General features: G+C 37.7%; 2 protein-coding genes across 3 annotated transcripts; both read left to right on the top strand.

Annotated features, from left to right (window-relative positions):
• Nucleotides 1–1,864: 1,864 nt before the first annotated feature.
• On the top strand, nt 1,865–6,155 carry LOC127445751 (E3 SUMO-protein ligase CBX4-like). Of its 2 annotated transcripts, XM_051706020.1 has the most exons (5): nt 1,865–2,150; nt 2,357–2,400; nt 2,824–2,889; nt 4,125–4,191; nt 4,317–6,155. In XM_051706020.1, exons 1-5 carry the CDS (start codon nt 2,082–2,084, stop codon nt 5,691–5,693), a joined length of 1,623 nt encoding a protein of 540 aa, XP_051561980.1. In that variant the 5' UTR covers nt 1,865–2,081; the 3' UTR covers nt 5,694–6,155. The 2 variants fall into 2 exon arrangements, with proteins under 2 accessions (XP_051561980.1, XP_051561981.1); XM_051706021.1 differs by lacking the exon at nt 2,357–2,400 and having other exon boundaries at nt 1,867–2,150.
• Nucleotides 6,156–11,594: 5,439 nt separating this feature from the next.
• LOC127445753 (chromobox protein homolog 8-like) lies at nt 11,595–13,769 on the top strand. Its single transcript, XM_051706024.1, has 5 exons — nt 11,595–11,740; nt 11,843–11,886; nt 12,150–12,215; nt 12,324–12,390; nt 12,568–13,769. Exons 1-5 carry the CDS (start codon nt 11,672–11,674, stop codon nt 13,408–13,410), a joined length of 1,089 nt encoding a protein of 362 aa, XP_051561984.1. The 5' UTR covers nt 11,595–11,671; the 3' UTR covers nt 13,411–13,769.
• The last annotated feature ends 1,535 nt before the right edge of the window (nt 13,770–15,304 follow it).

Genomic DNA, 15,304 nt, shown 5'->3' with positions numbered 1-15,304 from the left:
ATGTCACAAGGAAGGCAGGATATGAGAAAAATTGACGAGACTCTTTATTGTAGGCTACATTTCAGGAGTTACAGGAACGTCTCACAGCATACTAGCAGTAGAGATCAGCAGGTTGAGGAAACAAGTTGGCTAACTAAAGATCGTCAAATGCTAAACTATTCTATGATGTAGACTTGGACATAGCCTAATACACTATACAGAATTTCTCCTAACGAGGGTTTATGCGATTAAACAATTTGCGAGATTCATCCATGGAAGGACAATATTCACCTCTTTGAGCAGACCATTTTTATGCAATTTCATAATGCCATTGATTACTGCATACAAATATGTATCGTTTAATATTTCCAGTATTTTCGCTTCTACGCAGCACTCATTGCCTTATAAGGAAAGGCAGTCGTGCCTCTCTGCAATAGGCTGAAAATTGCCGCCAGGAGTTAACCCTTATCCTGCTGAATTATTCTGAAGATTTATTACAATTTCGCGGATTTAAAACACAGTATTGTGTTTGTATGATTGTACAAATCATTGGGTGTGTGTTAAAATATGTGGGTGCATATATTGAGTGTGTACGTAACTGTTTGTGTACCTCTCTCTCTCTCTCTCTCTCTCTCTCTGTGTGTGTGTGTGTGTGTGTGTGTGTGTGTGTGTGTGTGTGTGTGTATGTGAGAGAGAGAGAGAGATTTCTTGCCCACTCAAGAGAATTCAACTGGTACAAGGCGCACAGTCTTTCTGGCACAGGCAGTGAGTGAGTGCGCAATGCCCAGGGTTTTCACACGTTCGTTTGTCACTGCAGTTTTTCTTTTCACAGGTCTTACAGCAGCCGTTGGCCGTCAGAAGGCAGATGTCAGATGAAAATGTGTATGAGTGCTGGAGGCTTTGAAGACCAACCACAGTGACCTACATATAGTACATTCGCGGTCCACTTACTTGTGCATTGAATGCGCACATAGGTTTAGACATAACGACATTCTGTTAGCTGTAGTCTAATATGCGGTAGCTATCCAGTCAATTAAATAAGTTGCATTAATGACGTGGAAATGGGCATTACCTTTATAAACGAGCTTTGTGCCAGAACATTAAATAAAATTGATGTTATTTACATTTATGCGTTTGGCAGACGCTTTTATCCAAAGCGAATTACAGTGCACTTATTACAGGGACAATCCCCCTGGAGCAACCTGGAGTTAAGTGCCTTGCTCAAGGACACAGTGGTGATGGCTGTGGGGCTTGAACCAGCAACCTTCTAATTACCAGTTATGTTTAGCCCACTACGCCACCACCACTCCAATAATTAGAATGAGATGGCACTGCAATGTCTAACCTATATGATAATGAATCCCATGAATCCCATTTGATTAGGGTATTTGCATTTCCTTTATTATTTTTTTCATTGAGAAGACGAGAAAGAAATGAAAAGCACAATTCAAAATTAGAAGTGTTATCTTTTTCTGATAACCTTTGCCTATAGTTTTGGTGCTGTCACTGAAAAGGTTTTTGTGAAACCTACACCTATAATTTAGGTTCTGAGTAGCCTATTAGTTGCGCTCACATACACACATACATAGAAGGCTATGTAGCAAAGCAGCTGTTCGTTTTTATAGGTTTTAATATATTATTTCCATTAATGTCTCCACTGATATCAACTTTAAATTTATGGGAAAACACAGAAGGCCTTGCTGCTGATGAGGATGTTAATAATGATTGGACCTGCTAATTGACAATTGAAGGTGTAATCAAGCTTAAGTTTGGAAATGGATTAATTGCCATGAGTGTCCCTTACTTTGCGTCATGAATGGATAATTTTCGCCCCAGAAATTAGGGGCTACGACTCTTCATTCGCTTGGTAAACCCGCGGCACCAGGCTGACCAGCCTCTACACCGCCCCTTCTGCGTGTGACGTCACGCCATGGCTATTTGCATGAAGCACGTTCTGCAGCTCATTTGAGAGTTAAAACTGAATCTCACTCGCGAAGCGAAAGACCATCCAGAGCAGAGTAGGAGAGCGCGAGAAATCTGGAAGAGAAGGGCACTCATGTTAACGCGCGCGCACTGAGCAGAACCAACAACGCGCGCTGAAAATGGAGCTGCCCTCCGCGGGTGAGCACGTCTTCGCGGTGGAAAGCATTGAAAAGAAACGTATTCGAAAGGTTTGTGATTCTTGTCTTAACCTTTTAACACTGTTAACATTATACACGCTGGAAGCGTATAAAAACGTGTAAGTAAGGCTTGTGTTTTAAACGCAAGAACTGTACGGATTTATTTCTGAAACCCATGATAATAGTCATGTCTGTATTTATTTGATTTTAAAGCATTTTCCAATCGTAGATGACTTTTTATTTTAATATCTCTGTAGGGAAGGTTTGAGTACCTGGTCAAGTGGAGAGGTTGGTCTCCCAAGTAAGTTTCCCTGCAAGATGTAATTTTGCTTTTTCAGTGTATGAGTAAAGAGAGAGGCTAACTAGGCTTGTTAACTAAGGAATGCCATAGTTTTGATGGTGAATTGCAATGTTTCAGATTTAAGCTTAATGCCAGGGGAAAACGGCTCTGTTTTGAAAACATTTAATACTTTATTTTATTTTATTACAAAATAGGACATATTGTTGCTGTTTTTAAAGGGGGCCTTTGTCATGTTCTGTATAGTTTTGCTCTCTAACTTCTTTGAAGATGAATTTAGTTGGTTCATGTTAGTGTCTCAATCCTATAATCGCTCGGATGACAAGCACGTTGGATAGTTTGGTTGAGAGAGCTGATGATTGATATTCATGCTTCTCTGCTCTCCCTCTCTCACCTCACTCTCCGCCTCCTTTCTTCTCTCTTTAGATTTAACACATGGGAGCCAGAGGAAAATATTCTGGACCCCAGACTTCTCGTCGCTTTCCAAAACAGGTGAGATATAGAAGCTGCCTCTGCTTGACGCCCTGACCTTGTACATACGAAAGGGGAGGAGGGGAGAAGCTTTTACCGCCGCTGCGGTCGTGCTTGTTCTTTTTCACGTTTTCTCGCTGACAGAAGGGGGGGTTGAGCAAGCAAGAGCGGGAGAGAGCTTGTGCGCAGGCGCACCATGAAATGTGACTGAATGTAATTGCGCGGCACACTAATTCCACGGTCAGGACCCAACCATTAAAGGATGTTTACAGGCCAGAAAATGCGATAGTTTATTAGAAGCCTTATGTTCCGTGTTCTAATAGAACATAGTTTACCTCAACAAACGTATTTAACAGTTAACTATTCAACATTGTACATAATATTAATCCTGTTTTTGGCTGACAGCTTCTCGATCGCTTTTGCCCTCTTAGTATTTTTAAAGCGCATACAGTACCACAGTTTCGAAATAACATAAAACTAAAGTCTTTGGCATTGCATTACGCGCACACGAACATGCAATTTTCCATCATATTCTATGCAGAGGTGCACAACACCCACAGTAATCGACTGCATTTTGCATGACAAATGGTCAGATTTCGTGGCTACACATATATTCACGCCTCCCCAAAATTCCACGCACATTTATGTCGGATATTCACCCCGTTGACTGGCATCTCCGCGCGCCATTAGACGGCTCCCACGCGAAGTGGAATTCTGTTTGGAGTAATTGCTCGCGCCCCTCGAGTATAGATCGTTCAAGGTCGTCTAATTAGGTTTTTTGCAATATGATTAGACAGAAGGGAGTGTATGGGAGAAAAGCTGATGGCCCATTTATCTCAGCCCACAGACGCAATTTGAGCTGACAAGTAAATAATATAACCAATTTGAAAAGCCTGTCAAATAACTTAAAACATGCAACTCGGAGGCTACTGGACAAATTGCTGGATTTATTAAAGTCTTTCTTTCTTTCTTTCTTTCTTTCTTTCTAAATGGAATTTTACACCAAAATAGTAAACTAAGTTAACAGACTTGCTTTTCCTTGGTATATGCTATTTTATGGTCATGCTTTGTCATTTAAATGATTTAAAACCCAAGCACATTTTAACATGGTACACAAGGCAATCAGTCATCTGTCTATCATGAAGGGACAAAGCTCAGAGTAGTCAACTGTTAAATATAGTGTCTTGTGCCCTGTCTTGAATTTAGATTTTTTTTTTTTTTTATGACTTTGAATAATCTGAAACACTTCTATGCAGGGAAAGACAAGATCAGATAATGGGTTATCGCAAACGAGGGCCCAAACCAAAACATCTTCTCTTACAGGTAATTCACCATCACTTACAAACATGCCCATGAACACAATGTGCCCAATTAACTGCTGTGGATGACACGCTACTACTTGTTTCTCCTTCATACATAGCTTATAATTGATTTGTCTGACTTCCAAGGTACCATCATTTGCTCGAAGATCCAGTGTTCTTACGGACTTCCAGGATGTGTCTCAAGGTGAGGATAACCAAAACAAAACAATTACAGACCTGGTCCAAAGCCAGCAATACCAGCTTAACAGCAAGAAGCACCATCCCTACCAGCCCAACCCAAAAGACAACCAGGGAGAGGCACGAACAAATGGGGAAAAGAAGCACTACTACCAGCTCAACAGCAAGAAACACCACCACTACCAACCAAATCCTAAATTGTATGACTCTTTGTATCAGAAGGTCAGAGAGACCAAAGTGCCTGAAGGTTGGAACTTATCTCCAGCTTTACAGCAGAAATGGGTTCAAGACAATGATTCTGAGTGCTTAAGTAAGATGAGAAATATTACGATGGAGTTGAAAAAGCTTCCGACTAAACTAAATAGTGGTGCTGACTCAAAAGTGAACATAAAAAGTGATGCAAAGGACACGGCACCGGCCAATGGAATAAGCAGCAAGTTGAAAATAGTGAAGAACAAAAATAAAAACGGCCGCATTGTCATTGTCATGAGCAAGTACATGGAAAATGGCACCCAGGCAGCTAAAATTAAGAAGGGAGTGGCAGATGCTGAAGAAAAAAGACAAGCACAGGATTGTAAGTCTATAGGAACTAATGAGAGCATAGAGAAGTTAAAGTACACCAAGAAAAAAAGTCTTGAGAAGGTGGTTAAAAAGGACAGTAGAACTGAGTCTGTCCCTTCTGGGCTTTCCAATGCGCTATTAATCTGTGCAAGGGACAATCCTAATAAAGCAGACCCAACAGTGTTTGAGCCAAATGACTTCGAGAAGCTCTGCAGCACTGGAGAATATGCATCTGATGATCAACCCTTGAAACTGATAACCAAGCCCATTCAGACTCCAGTCGCCATTGAGAAGGGTGATCAAAGCACCCAGTCTACCCAATGTGGTCCTCCCACCTTCCCTCTAAAGCGTTGCTGCTCTGATCCAGAGACTGGCAGGGGGGAGGCCAAGAGGTTCTTGAGTTCTCGGAGTATAAGTGCTCCAAATACAGACGTCTCTCACTCTTACAGCTGCACTATGCACTTCAATGGCCATCAGCACTCTGGTGGACATGACTTTGAGAACCTGGACTCCAACCAAGATGAACCCATAGACCTCAGCTGTGTACGATCAAGAGAAGAGAGGATGGTTTCTACACATTCTCAGATTGGAAACTCTATGCCGACAGGGAAAGAAGCAGTATCCACACCAGAACGGGTAGAGGCAGAAACAAAAATGGGACCAAAATGTGTTCCAAGCTTTACTCCTTTTCTTGGGAATATAATAATTACAGATGTCACAACAAACTGCCTCACAGTGACATTTAAGGAGTATGTGACCGTTTAATGAATATGTGATGGCTAAAAAAATCTGTAAAGACTACTCACTGTTTACTGTGAATTTGAACAAATGTAAAGCATGTTTAATCTTCAAGTCCTTAAGCCTGCCTGAATATTTTGAAACAGTCTTCTATAGTGTAAAGTTTTGGGTAGTCCTCAGACTGCATATGATTGAACTGAATTGATTTTCAAATTCACACTTTTAACTATTCATGTTAGTAATATAAAAAAATGAAACTGAACAGGTTTCCTGTTAATAGCTTGTATAATATTAGTAAGCACTGAATCTATTTGCAGTGCTGCATTTCAGAAGGCTTATAATATAAGAAGCACTTACTACATGTAATACTGAGAAACATTTTCTACTGATACGTCTTTTATAGTCTTTGTTTCAAAACAAAATGTCACTCAATGTGTTATTTAGGTTTGACTAAGTGTATTAAAAGTTCTATTTTATGTTTGAATAACACCTCAGTCTTTGATTGTACTTCAAGCAGGTGTGTGTAGTGAAGGACAAGTTCTCTATTAATTGCTTGCTGACCTGAGACTTATGTTTTGCAAGCATGGTAGGCCATGTGAAAGATAGCATGGCATTATTACTATCATTTAAATACACAAGATGTCAGTATAAGTCTGACCTTTGCACAGCCCATAAATAGCACTAGATGAGAGTGGGGGTGTGTGACACCTGGACTTTTATCACATTTTTGTTTTTTAGTTGTATGCTAAAGAGGGGATGTCCTTAAGAAAGTGTTGCATTCCTCTGCATTTACTGCATACACTGAGCATTATGATATAATTCTTAGGCCCTTAAACGAGTTGACAATTCAGTATTGTTTGCATCAGACATTTCCACTGGAAGACAAAAAAATATATTAGATTTTAAATATTTGTAGGTGTGCATGAAACATTGCCCTGTTGCAAGTAGTGCCCAAGAGCTGCAGAACTGATAATTTCTGGCAGCTAATGAAAAATAAAAAAATGAAAGCATATTTTAGTAGACAAGGGCCTGCTTGTAGAATGCCGGTTACAATGTAAGCATGTAAATTACGAGTAGAGAGGTGATGGAATATTTATTTATATTTATTTTACTTTATTATGTCAACCTGCCGTCATTTGACAGATAGTGGTCGTTTAGTTAGGTTAGTTTAGTTAAGATTCCCTTAGAACAAGAGGCCCTGCTGTAATTTTACACAAACATGTAAAAGGTCTCGATAAAATACCGTTCAGCTTTTTTCTTGAACACACACACAACTTCAGAGTTCCAATACTGGGAATAAATACTTGATCTTTAAAGAGAAATGTGGCAACTCTTGATACGGTAATAAGTCGGATCAGTGTCATCGGAATAAAAGAACACATATTCTGGTGTGCTGGCAGTGTTGTTTTGTTATTGTGATTTTCAAAGCACAGTAAGGGTGATCATTGCAGGTGAGAGGCTCTATTACTATCCTTTGAAAAGTAAATGAAAATAACAGGACCTCTAATGGTTAATTCTGCGTGAAGCTAATAAACGCTCATATCTAGTGGCCCTTATGGAGATCACATAAAACCTATTCAAAACATCAGGGATTATCAAGGAAACATTTCAGTGTCTTCGTCTTTGAAATGGTTTAGTTAAGACAAGATAGCATATGTCAATTTTTTTACATGCCACTTGTGAGAAACAAGCAAGGATAAAAGAAGCATGTTCGGCCGATTTAGTCTAGTAAAATTATTTCTTCTGTTTTTGTGTATATTCCCCCAGAAATCCTAAAGAGAGAGAGAGAGAGAGAGAGAGAGAGAGAGAGAGAGAGAGAGAGAGAGAGAGAGAGAGAGAGAGATTCCGTGATCAGAAGTGGCCAGACACTAGCTCACTGTTAGAAAAAAGGGAAACTTACACTGGGCCTTCCAGATGTCTTCTATTTCCATTTATTCCGAAAAATGTTCACAATTTAGCGTAGTGAAGGTTAGTTGTGTAAATCGATTATAATTAATTTATGTGCATGCCGTGAATGGTAATCAAATTAAAAAACGCAGTTCAAATCGTTCAAAACTAATTTCCTAAACTTGGTAGCATGCTTTGCTCCTGTAAGAAGACTGTTTACACGAATACATTTTGAGGACAGTTTTGAAACAGACAACGAAATAAAGCTTAATTTAAACGATTTAATCAGATTATCTTTTGGCACTGCGGGTCCTCCGGAAAGTAAATCTAAACAGCGCCGACATTTCAACAATTATTTTACAGGCATTACATGCGATTATCTCAAGCAGCAGCTATAGCCTCTGTAACGCTCTTAAAGCTTGCCAAAATGAAATCGCTTTTAAAAATTAAACATCTGTATATTCTACAGGTTTACGATTGGAATATTATAAAGATAGCCTCCGGACTATTGACAAGTTTCTTTATGCGCAGAACGGTCCAAATGAGACGGACAAGAAGAGATTCAGTCCCGTATATCATCTTCGAAAGGGTTATAGTGTGAAAGATGATACGCTAGAAGACTTAAAATAGGCTTGGTAGCTTTTGCTTTATCATAATAAAGCTTTGAGCAGCTTGGTGCAGAATTCGACTCTATTTTTTATTACAGCAAACATGGCGGATAGCAAACGCCTCTACGGCATGATCGTGCCCCATATTAGTCTCTCAAAAAACCCACCAGAGGGCTGCTAAAGGTGAACTTGGTTTTAAAGATGGGCTTTAGAAAACACTTCAGCCTAAATGAAACGGAATCAACCATTTCCTCTGCTGCACCGCCTGAGATGAAGCTGCTCTCTCGCGCGCTGCGGTTATAAAATGGCTTCCTTTGGTCCATCCACTTTATTTGCAATCAGTTTATGAATTCAGCTTTACAGCATGCGATTTTGGATGTAGGTTGATAATTATAAAAGGTTATTTAAAAGGCGATTTGAACAGCTTTTTTTTAATCAAAATGTCATTGTAATTATTTAAGCATTAGCCTACTTATATGAGCCCAAATCGCGTTAGTGAATAAAATAAGCTCGTTTTGGTTTGGGAGAGGTACAGCAAAACGTGAAGCTGTGGATGAAATATTTTGGAAATCTGTAAATGCTTGTGGTCATTATTGAAACACTGAGTTAGAACAGGCTACCTGCTAGAATAGACTACATTTGTCTTATGTAAAAAATAATTTAATAAATTAAACTAGCCTTCAGGAAGCCAGTTTGCAAATGTATTATGTTTAACTCAGTTTAATAATTATCAGAATATATATAAATTGAGCAATTTAGGCTACCTAGTTCAAATAGAGATGTGTTTTCCAATAATCAAATCTAAATGGGGTTAATAGGCTATGTGGTTATTCATCGTTTAGTGGAAACGTTTAAATTGATCTTTAAATACATCACTTTTATTGAAATATAAAATCAATAGCTTATTTACTTTTCTGAAATGCACACAACAGTCTACTTACTATAACTATGAAATAAATAAAAAAGGATCGCGACTTGTTTATTAATATGAAGCAGAGGGATCGATTTAAAATATGATAGACAATATTATAATTGTATTGTCCAGTTAACCTACAGATGTAACTGACATAACCTGCATAGTAATCTAACAAAATCGGGGAAACAATGAAAACTGGACTGATACTATTTTTGGGGGGCAAACAACTCGACAGATACATCACTGCATAAAATCAAACTTCGGGGGGCAAAGTAGTATATTTGCTCTTTCTGTTCGTAAATTGTGCACAATTTATCATGCTGGTTGCTCAGAAACGAATGAACCAATAATATTCTTCCAGTTCGATCGTGCGCCCATATACGGATAACCATCCAGCAGTCAAACCACCAATCATCTTCCGCAAAGAATCTACCGCAAGCCTGGTCTTTAACTGTTTTCATTCTGTGTGCATATAACGACGAAAAACTTTGATTTTATCTTATTTTAGCGAAATCCATTTACAATCATCACACAGTCATGTTCAAACCATGCAACAGTTCATAATTATGTGGCGGAACCTCCAATAAGATTACAGGCCACCAAGTTATAAGGTAAATCAATATTATCCTCTCTGTCCTGTGAAAATTTCCAAGATATTCTTGTTCAACAGAAGCTAATTTTTTCTAAACGTGTGTTAACAATTTGAAAATGTAAGTTATTCCACAAGAAAATCGTTTGGGAGTATTTATCATGTGACTGGCAGACTTATATTTTTAAACTGCTGAAATAAGGTCACTAATTGCTCCCTGTAAGAAACCGAAAATATTATGCAGATATGAGTAGAGATCTGTGAACAAGTTTCAAAACTTGTCTTTGTGTGGCTTAATCACAGTAAATTAATGACTGGGTTTAAAAGAAATTCCCATATCCTAAATTTGACATTAATGTGTGCACGCAATTTCAATTTTTACAGGCTGCAAATATTCATATTTTTCGTTGAACCACCATAATTATATGAGATTTGATTAACTGAATTTTTTAAATAATATAGTATACACTATTTTTTTTTTCTATTCTACTTTCTATCTACGTCTTTTTTCTTCGAAATTAAAACATTTCTTCAATTGGCGTTATAATCAATGTTAATTTGTTGTTTTGTGATTATTTGAGTAAAAAACTTGCTTTAACGTTGGAAACAGCTAATCACTGCAAACATAGCGTTTAGTAGCCTATTACATTTAGTAGCTAGCTCTTGATAATAAAGATAAAATCCGTTTTCCAGCATTTTTTCTTTGCTTTGTTATTTGGTTGTATTTACTAGGTGTTATCATTAGGCCAAATGATTGTTTAATCTTACAATTTTCTTATCTTCTAGAATTATTATAGGGCCTATACGATTATTACATATTCAAAAAATGTTTATTTATTTTTTTCAAATAAATAAATTGGTATATATATATATATATATAAAATAACGTTTAAAAAATAAGATAAATTTTGGATATGTTTGGGATATTATGATATTTTCACGTGGCGATGTTTGATCAATTTGTTTTTGATTTTCATAGCTGCTAAATATAGGTATAGTTAAGCATAAGGTTATCTGACTACTGAGACAAATGGTTGTTGATTTTCTTGACTCTTTCAACCTACGAATCAATGACCCCCCTCAGAGCCAATGAGTCTTCATCTTATCGCTAATAATGTGCAAAAGTAGGTTACATCATATCCGAAACTATCATCATTTTAAGTAAAATTAAGTGCGTTCTTTTTCATCACCAACAATTAGAAATATTTTATGAATTTGCAAAGAATCGATTTGAATAAAATAGACTTTAATTCTGTAGCAGGAACAGATAAACTTTTGTATACCTACTTTTGTTTAAAAAAAAAAAAAAAAAAAAAAATACAATAAATACTGAAATCCTGTAAGCTAGCTAATACCCGATCGGACATGTTGTAATTAGCGGTGACCAGTTTGGCACGTCATGTTTGTTTATGCGGATTAGAATTCGCAAGACAGCCTTGTCAATAACAGAATAGTGATAAGAATAAGCTGTCATATTGCTATAATAACAGATGAATAATACAATAGGCTATAATAATAATAGGCCTATTAATAGAAAAAAAAAAATGTTTAGTCCCCAAAAGTTCAAAACGATATTCCTGGCCTGTACTGTTTAATTAATTAGTTTTTTTATTTTTTTATTATTATTTTTTTTTTATTTTATTTTTTCTTCATGTAGGCTATTCTAATCTTTCTAGTCTTGACGTCACTGTTATTTTTGATAAGCTTTAACCTTCTGATGTGTCCATACAAGCATTGAGGAGAGCTTATCATTTTCTGTCAAGGATTTAGATTGGTATGTCACTGAGCAAGCAAGCCCCAGCCACTTAGCAACAGCGGAGCCAATGAACGGCCTCAAAACGTTTCCACCTACAGCGGTACCAAGGCAACATGCTAAAGAACGTGATGACGTCTGGCTGTGCACGAGAGTATTATGGGCTGTATGGAATTCTGAAGCGAGTGCAGGCGGACAGGACTCGCGCACACAGCTAGCCTCTCTGTAAGCTAACGGTAGACGAAGGTAAACATGGAGCTGTCGGCTGTCGGAGAGAGGGTGTTCGCGGCCGAATCGATCATCAAGAGACGAATACGACGGGTATGTATTACGTGAGCTTGATCGCGATTTTTTTTGCATGTATGTGATCATGTCGTGGGTTCGCGATAACGAATTCATTTTTGTGTCTGATGGCACGCGCAGGGTCGAATGGAATATCTCGTGAAATGGAAAGGCTGGTCACCCAAGTGAGTAGTACAAACCATCCTCTCTGTCGTGCCTTGTCACAGTGTTTTAGTGCAAGCAATGTTTGTTAAAAATATCAAAGGAGCATACAGCCACTGTCAGGATAACATACTAGTTATTACAGCTGGCTGGTTTGGGCAGACTGCATGCTGCAAGATTAGCTGGTCCTGCTAGCTGGCCGAAAAAAAAAAAAAAAACAGTGCTTTAATGCAACCAGAGATTGACTGTCAAGTGCACCGTGTTAAACTTTTTATTATTCTCACAGGTACAGTACTTGGGAACCTGAGGAAAATATCCTCGACTCTCGCCTTTTCGTTGCCTTTGAAGAGAGGTATATATATAAGATTAAAGACAATTAGGTGCTCGACCATTTCTGTGGTGTCACTGAGAAAAAAAATCTAACAATTCCTCTCATACATTTTTGGGGGTTTTCATTCAGGGAACGTGAGAGAGAAATATTTGGGCCAAAGAAAAGAGGACCTAAACTCAAGACCTTTCTTCTAAAGGTTAATGCAATTCTTCTTCTTTTTTTGGACATTGCATTTGTATTTTATATAATATAAACTTTTAAATCAGTATGTTTGCAGCCATCTCCCTGTGTAAGTAAATAAATAAATACTATTTTTGCAGAAGGGCATAATTTTGTATTTTGCTATAATTTTTCAAACTCATTTTTTTTGCAGGCTCAAGCTAAGGCAAAGTCAAAGTCTTATGAATTTAGGAATGATTCTTCCAGAGGAATCCGTGTTACATATCCCAGTCCGGAACCTGTGGTAACCCCTAGAGCGAGAGAGGGCTTGCGTGCTGTGGTGCCCACCATTTTTCCTCCCAGCACAGTCAACCGAGGGGAGAGTGTGTGGCTTCCACCTCCAGAGCCAAGGGAGCAACATTCTCCACACTTACCCAGACCTAGTGCTGATACATTTAGCCCTACCCCTAAAAAGAGGGGACGGAAACCCAAACTACGCTTCACAGATGGGTATACAAGCTCCTTAAATCCAGAGCAAGCCAAAAGAGCAGCAGAGGAAACAATGGCAAGCATTCCTTACAAATTGGCAAAGTTAGGTCTGGGAGAAGAAGAAGAGAGATGCTCTGACATAAGTGAGAGAATTAAGTTATCTCACAAGCACCTGGATACTACATATTCTCTCAAACGGAACACAGTTGTTCCCACCAGATGCACCCAGCAGATGTCTGCAAAGTGGAATTTGCATTCCAACAGAATGGATGCAGATTTACAGGAGAGCAGAACTAAAGAGCAAACAAGCCACTTTCACCATAAACACCTGAAGCACCTTTCAAAACGAAGAACGTTTGAACACGGCGATTCTACTAACAGACAGCCTTCACTTATCGCCAAAATCCCAGTGTCGCGCATATACGGAGAGCTCGAAGAGGCAGATACATGGAGACCCTCCTTTAGCAATGCGGAGCAGGTCATAGTTACGGATGTGACCACGAACTTTCTGACTGTAACGATCAAAGAGAGTAGCACACAGGAAGGCTTCTTCAAAGACAAAAGATGATTATGAACTGTATCTTTGTGCCCTCGTCATGAATCCTTTATTATCAAAATATCCTGTGCATTGTATATAAAAAAAAATTCTTATAGCTTTTTCTGTCACACTGAAACCTGTATTTATTGTGAAATTGTTGATTTAAAAGTTTTGCATGCACTAGATATGTTAAACAAAGCTGTTGTAAATACAAATGCGTTCAAAATACGTACATGGGCTCTCAGATCTTTTTATTTTATTAATTTTTATAAGTTTTAAACAGAAATTGTTTACGTGTGTGTGTGTGTGTGTGTGTGTGTGTGTGTGTGTGTATATATATATATATATATAATCTCAAATGTATCTCAGATGACAATTAAAAACTAATATGCGTGAAACTTAAAAGTTGTAATTTTGCACACATGCGTCATTAAGTTTTCAATTACTGTAATAATTTACTGGTTCTTTTTTTTTTTTTTTTTCTCCAGTTATAATCTTTATGTACCTGTAGACTAAACGGTAGGCTACTGCAGCCTAAACAATTTTCACATATAAAAGTGCCTATTTCATTTTCGTCTGAATTGTACCCTAATGGACGTGCATCTTTCGATTCTTCTTACTGGAACTCAAACTCGCATTCGTAAATATCGAGTAATGCTAAATTATATGAGTTGAGAATTCTTCATAGTTTTGTCAATGAATAACATAAATATATCCATAAATAGGGCTAAATAAAAGTTCCTTAACATTATTAGGAATGGAACATTTTGTAAATAACTTGTACTCAGCGAAACACTTAAAAAGGGAAAACAAAAAACAAAATAAAACACACGACCATAGATATGTCGATATAAAGTCGATATAAATTTCGCTTATTTGCGAAATTAGAGTAGCATTAAATGCAAGACGAGATCTGTCCTTGTTTGAAGGTAATAGGCCTTCTATTTTTTTATTCCCTGATCTTAGGTTGGATTTCAACTGCCGAATTAAGTACCATGATAAGTCTAGCTATTATAGCTATTTAGTGTACAGCGTTCATCATTAGTCTCCAATCTAAAATTATATTTTGTAATTCTTTTTTATTTTACAAATTCATATTTTATCCGACCGATTACATAGTCTAAATAAGAAATCTCTAAAATGCTTCTAAATTATCGATGGGTAGGTGTCTTCATGGCTTTTTGTGTCCTTGGCCTCCTCAGCATTTTAGGCTCTTTTTTTATTGCAATCCGTTTCGTTGTCTTTATCACCATAGTCATTGCCGCAGTTGTTGTCTTCACCCTGGAAAAAAAAGCACTTTGCATTAATTTTGCATTCACGTAAAAACAAGTATTTACTAATGTTTTAATGATCCGTTTTCCTTGATAAAACGGATGAGATAGCAATTAACTGTAGGCCTGTAAAACTATTTAGAGCAGTCAGCATGTCTACTTCAAGCACTTTTGTTGTTCCTTTCAAAACAAGTTTTGTCCACTTTAAGCCCATACAAGCGAGATGCTATTCTGTAACTCTTGTTTTAGTGTATTAGTTGCCCTGACCTGCATTGTTGAACAATTTAAATTCCAAATGATGAGTGCGCTCTAAATTTTGCTGGGTTATTTTTTAAACCCAGAATGCTGGGTTGAGTCTGCTGGGTCATTATGTTGAGTTATTTTCACATTGTTGGGTAGTTTTTAACCAAACGTTGCTGGGTTAATGGTTGGGTCATTTTCTGACAGTAAAATTCACCACTGCCAACTCAAGCTGCTGGGTCAGAATAACCCACTGCTGGGTTATCTGTGCCAAACTGGATAAAACCAGTTGTTCATCTGTCATTTTTTGCCTCCTGTCCTGAGAAAACGTCCTGAGGGGAATCTTCTTCAATAAAATTAAGGTTTGTATTCACTTGTATTCCTGTCAGTAATTACTGCACAGACAGGAACAA

This window comes from Myxocyprinus asiaticus, chromosome 9 (assembly GCF_019703515.2).
Source record: "Myxocyprinus asiaticus isolate MX2 ecotype Aquarium Trade chromosome 9, UBuf_Myxa_2, whole genome shotgun sequence".
In the NCBI taxonomy this organism is placed as follows: domain Eukaryota; kingdom Metazoa; phylum Chordata; class Actinopteri; order Cypriniformes; family Catostomidae; genus Myxocyprinus; species Myxocyprinus asiaticus.
Note: the sequence above shows the minus strand (reverse complement) of the source record. Positions and strands in the feature narration are given on the sequence as shown.